General features: G+C 34.4%; 1 protein-coding gene across 1 annotated transcript; it reads left to right on the top strand.

Annotated features, from left to right (window-relative positions):
• The first annotated feature begins 4,092 nt into the window (after positions 1 to 4,092).
• LOC122011608 (putative glutaredoxin-C14) lies at positions 4,093 to 4,574 on the top strand. Its single transcript, XM_042567990.1, has one exon. It carries the CDS (start codon positions 4,143 to 4,145, stop codon positions 4,452 to 4,454), a length of 312 nt encoding a protein of 103 aa, XP_042423924.1. The 5' UTR covers positions 4,093 to 4,142; the 3' UTR covers positions 4,455 to 4,574.
• The last annotated feature ends 1,426 nt before the right edge of the window (positions 4,575 to 6,000 follow it).

Here is a 6,000-nt window from a genome sequence, read left to right as displayed (position 1 = left end):
CGCCTCCGTCAACCCGTCTCTAAGCTAACACGGAGGAGGTAAATCATGGGTGGCTACTAGTCATTAGTGCAAATGGCCAAAACATGAGGGAGGTTATGCTCGGTCACGCCGAGTTTCGACCCCAAGACCTCATGTGGCAACACCCCATGCCTTAACCATCGTACCGCCCCGAGGAGACGCAATCTTGTTTGTCTTTGTACTTATGAGAGGTGTCATTTATTTCAACCTCGCCCTCTAGTCAGATATTAATTACATCGATACTACATTTTTGGAAAATATCCTTAATCACTCCTTATCTTCCTCAAAGTGCCAATGAATCACCATGAGGATTGAAGGCGAAGAGAGTTGATTTCTATTGTAAGATGTGAGTTTTCTCTTAAGATCTATTCATTATAATAGCGAAGAGAGTTGATTGTAAGTCCTATTAGTCGGGTCATTATTTAAAGGTTCTATCCACGAATTGTGTGGGCTTGCTCTTTTGCCTTGGTGCTAAAAGAATAGTTTAGTGATTTTTTATTTCACAAACAATAAGATGATTGAGTAAAAATAGATTTGAATCATGTTATATTATCACTTGTATTATATTGGCATTGTATTGTAATTATTTAATTTTTATTTACGCCAGCCTTCATAATTTAAATCATGAAAAAACCCATGCACACTAGGAATTCAACAATCGATCTCCAAGACAAAATTCTGACGGCACATGAAATGAAACTGTGTCAAATCTGATGCTCAAAGGGGAATCCACTTCCACTTCAAGATATTCTTCATCTGTTTTTGTTCCATACAATTTCAATCCTAATGGAATCAGTCATCTCTTATTTGAGATAAGGATGCAAACCACAAGTTTATGAATCCATCCTTCTCAAGCTGACTCATGGAATAGAATTCATGCCTGCGGATTGAAGGAGATCTTAGGGTGAATATTTAACGATAACGACGAATAAAATAAATGGACATGGATTAATATGGTTGTTTCCTCTTCTTCTTCTGGTTGTGCCGTGCAAGATTGTGAGATAGGGAGGGCATTTACTCTTCATTAATGAAACAGTATTGCTTGTAACATTAGTATCCACTTAGCCGCAATTCTTCCGTTCAACAATTCTAGTTTTATAGATTGACATTAACATCTAGGTCGTATTTTCTTTTCAAAGTCTTCTCATTTGGTTAATAAAGGTGTCTGATATATAATTGTTTCGCCAGTAAAGAACTTCACTACATTGACATTTTAATCGTAATATCGCTAAATAGAGAACTTTCACTACATTGGTCTTTTTGTCAATGTCAACACTAACCCTAAGAGTCAATGATGATTGATATGAGATTTTTATATCATATTTTAATAATAAATAATATTTTATGTTTATTATATTTAGAGAAAATTATGTTTTTAGTCCTGTAATTTATATTTTTTTTCAATTTTAGTCCTGTTATGAGTCAATTTATATTTTTAGTCCTGTAACTTATAATATTTTCCAATTTCAATCCTTTTTCCTCTAAAATTAAAATTTTTCAACGGAAAATGATGAGTTGTAAATTGAATTTGGGAATTTTGATTTTTTATGACCCATGTGTTTTTTATATTCCAATCACAAACTAGATATTTTCCGTTGAAAATTTTCAATTTTGGAGGAAAAATGACTGAAATTGGAAAATATTACAAGTTACAGGACTAAGAACGTAAATTAACTCATAACAGAACTAAAATTGAAAAAGATGCAAATTACAAAACTGAAAATGTAATTTTCTCTTATATTTATTTTGTATATGTATAAATTTGAATAAATATAATAATACTTTAAAGTAATTGGTTCTGTTTTATAACACATCATTTTTTTTAATTGATTATGAAAGATTATAATATTAATATATAAGAGCAACAATCATGTATGTTAACTAATGACTTAATCTCACAAGTTATAAATATAAAATATCAAGTTAATAGATGGATATATATTAGATAATATATACTGAATTAATCCATTATAAGAATGTTACATAAATTGATATATGAGTGTTATAAATAATTTAATAGTGACTATTAGTATAAATAGTCATTTAAACTGAAGTCACTACGATTCCCTATATAAGGAATTGTATACTTTAGTATTGATGAACGTCACTTATAATAAGGTCGATTATAAAGTTGTTCATTGGTATGCAATAAGTTATATGGAGGAATGTGAGTGATGTAGATAGAATTTATCCCTTTCATATAACAAAAATAATATCTGTGGACCCCTTGATTAAGTAAGACTATTAATATGCATAGTCATGCTAAAATAAATTAGTATGAGATATTGAGCTTATTTAGTTAAGTAAGTCTACTTAGAGATTAAGAAACACATAAATTAATAAGAGGATGATATAATTTATGCCTTATAAATCAATCTAGATGTTAAGGAAAAAAAAGACTAAATTATACAATAAAATAGTCATAGATAGGTTAAGTTAAATCTATGATATTCTCGTTATTTGGGTAGCTATGATGTAGTGCTAGAAGTCACTCATTGTTTATGTTTTTAAAATGAAATTTTAGAGTCACTGTCAACATCGCACACAGAGAGCGCATCAATTTTGGAGTTTGTTTTATTTTAGTATGACTAAAATAAAGTGAGTATAAGTGTTAAGTCTAAAATTTATTTCAAATCTTAATCATGTTAGATTAATGAGTTATTTTAATTAGATTTTAAACTTATTGGATTAGTGAATTAATCTAATTAAATCCTAAACTTGTTGGATTAATAGGTTAATCTAATTGGATATGCGTTTGAGTTCTTCAAACAAGCCCAAACTAAATAAAGCCTACGATTATATGCCCACATTTTATTTTGGATATGCATGGAAAAGAAAAATATCTTATTAGATAAGACTTGAAGGTTGAGTAGGTTATGAACATGATCTTATCTGATTGTGTCAACCCTAGAAGTTAGGGTTTATGATCTTGATGTAAGTATCTAAGACTCTAATTGTGCTAGTGAGACAGGTGACAACTGTGCTAGTGTGAATACTATTAGAGACTCCAAATTTATACCAACAATTAATTTGAATTCACATGAATCATTGGTAGATTTTTCTTCCATTGTGTTTTTGTATTTAATTTTGCTTTGGCACCCAACACTTTTGTATTCTATGATATATCATGAGAATAATACATGAAGAGGGTTCTTATCCTTTAAAGATCCTTTGGTCACCGATTAAGTTAGCGATGTCGATGATGACGGAAAGATTTTGCATCTTCTTGGGATCATCTATAATTTCTTTAAAACCACAAATAAATCCTACCATCTCTCTATGCTTTTAGATCATACTTGTACCCCTTAGGATGTAGTGCAGACGGTGAGCATATGACATCTCTGGCGTAATAGTCAGAGATCGATTCTCAGGAACTAACGACCTGAAATTTATCCCATTATGTGCTTATGACTTATGTACCTGTATTTATCTCCCTCTATATCCATGAGACCGACATTGAGGGATTGCTAAAGTAACGGAACTATCTTTTTTTTAGGTCATACTTGTAAAACATTAATATATCATTTGATTTCGCTTCCAACTAGCTAGTAATTGACTTGACATGGGGTTAACATTAACACCCGACAGTAAGAGTGCAAGCAATATAATTAGTATAACAATGACATGTTTCACGAACTAACAAAACATATTGAAATTAAATATCACTATATTTAATTTGCCGTTATTAGTTAAGTACATCTACCTACCATATAGAGAACAAACAAAGGCACATACTGAACTTGAATAGATTTGAGACATATTTGTAGCTTGAGCGAGGATATTAGCAATTGTAAAGATGTGTTTGGAGTCAAATGCATGCCTACTTTCTGTTCTGACTTCTGACAAAGTCAAATAAAATTGTATTCTTTTTTTTGTTTTTATTCTGCATGTTCCAACTTCCGATTAAGATATCGTGATTGAGCTTATCTATCTCACATGGATTGGATTCTCACCCTGCTGTGCCAGAGCAAATGTCCTCCGTTGGGCCGCTAAAGTGACGACGGCTTGATCTTTAGCTCCAATGGATTGGATTCCCACCTTTCTTCGCGCGTATTTAAACGGGCTAACTCCTCCTCATCGCAATATAATTAAGGTGCAGTGCATGCGTTTGGGCATATCGATCGATGGATCGGGTGGCCAAGTTGGCAGCGCAGAAGGCGGTGGTGGTCTTCAGCGTCAGCTCCTGTTGCATGTGCCACGCCGTTCAGAGGCTCTTCTGCGAGCTGGGCGTCAGCCCGGCGGTGCACGAGCTGGACAAGGATCCGAGGGGGAGGGAGATGGAGAGGGCGCTGGAGAAGCTCGTCGGGCGGAGGGCGCCGGCACCGGTGGTCTTCGTCGGAGGGGAGCTGGTGGGGTCCACGGACAGGATCATGGCGCTGCATCTGGGAGGGAAGCTGAAGCCGTTGCTGCGACAGGCTGGCGCTCTGTGGCTGTGACTACCATCTCTCTTTGGGCTACTAGCTCAAGCTAAGTCTGATGAGCTACGTTAAATGAACAATGAGCAAATCTGAAGGGTGATTTTGACCAACTGATAAATATATGCTCCTTTTACGTTGTTTTTTTTTTTAAAAAAAGCTATTTTAGTTTTAATAATAATAATAATAATAATAATAAAGTTTGCTTTAATGTTTAAATTGTTTACCCTAATGCTATGATTCTTAGAATTCTAAGATTATACTTGATGAGTGTTAGGATATGTCTGAATTAGAGGGGGTGAATAACTTATTTCTCTTCAAAAATTTGAACAAAAGATTCTACAATACTAATATTTAGATTTTATTTATTATCTAACTCATTGAAGTGATTAATCAGGTTCACTCCTCATAGTTACAATTTTATTATGAATGTCTCCTTTTCAAAAACTTTCCAAGGCCGGAGAAGCCTCATACAAATTGTTCTTACAAAAACACAACATGAAAATGAGAATGTAAAAATAAATACAATCGAAAATGACTTTATAATAATGAATTTGTTTTACTTGCTCTTTTCTTACTTTGGGTTGTCTCTTGATGATAGAAAATACAACACTTGTCTCCCAAATTCTCAAAAACGGGAACTCCTTTTCTAGGATTCCTTTCAGGTTGGAAAATGCCTTCCAATCGATTGGTCTCGCGCCAGATCAATCGTTCAAAACATGCAGAATGACTTTTTTCGCCAGATCAATCGATTGATGAGACATACCAATCGATTGATAGTTTCTCAATCGATTGAATTGATTCCGTAGCATTCTGATTTCGCGAGGATTTAGAACTTTTCCGTTTCCTCGCAAAAATCATTCAATCGATTACCCTAATTGATTGTGGCACCTTTTGTGCTCCAAAAAAAATCCTAATCAATTAGGTAATCAACCTAATCGATTTGAACAACTACCACGCTGATCAATTGACATTGTTCAATTGATCAGACTAATTGATTTAAGCGGCAAACCTGGAATCTTGGGTTTAGGATTTGTCAATCGATTCCACTTCCTAACAATCAATTACTAACCCTAATTTCAGCATTTCCGAGGCTAAAATCATGTCTTGCTTGGTATTCGATTGACCTTAACCTATCAGGACTTCCATTGCCTAACATACAGTCATTCGTTACCTGTTGGGATTTCCCGTTGCTTAGCATTCGGTCAACCTTGAATTGTAAGAACTTTTTCACCAAATGTTCGGTCCTCCTTGACCCATTTAGACTTTTCACCTCATGCCAAGTGTCTGGTCCTGCATGACCCACTTGGATTTACGGTCTCGTACCAAATGCCCGGTCCTCCGTGATCTACTTGGACTTTTTGTTTGCCTAGCTTTGCTAGAACTTCCATTATCTAATTCTCAATTAGGTCTTCCACTTTTTAGCCTCGCTAGGACTTCCATTACGTAGTTCTCAATTAGGTCTTCCACTATTTAGTTCCGCTAGGACTTCCATTACTTTGCCTAATATCTAGTTAGGACTTTTCGTTACCTAACCTCCCGTTAGAGCTTTCTGTTGTATAATCTT

Source organism: Zingiber officinale, chromosome 8A, assembly GCF_018446385.1.
Source record: "Zingiber officinale cultivar Zhangliang chromosome 8A, Zo_v1.1, whole genome shotgun sequence".
In the NCBI taxonomy this organism is placed as follows: Eukaryota; Viridiplantae; Streptophyta; class Magnoliopsida; order Zingiberales; family Zingiberaceae; genus Zingiber; species Zingiber officinale.
This window is presented reverse-complemented; position numbering and strand designations above follow the sequence as displayed.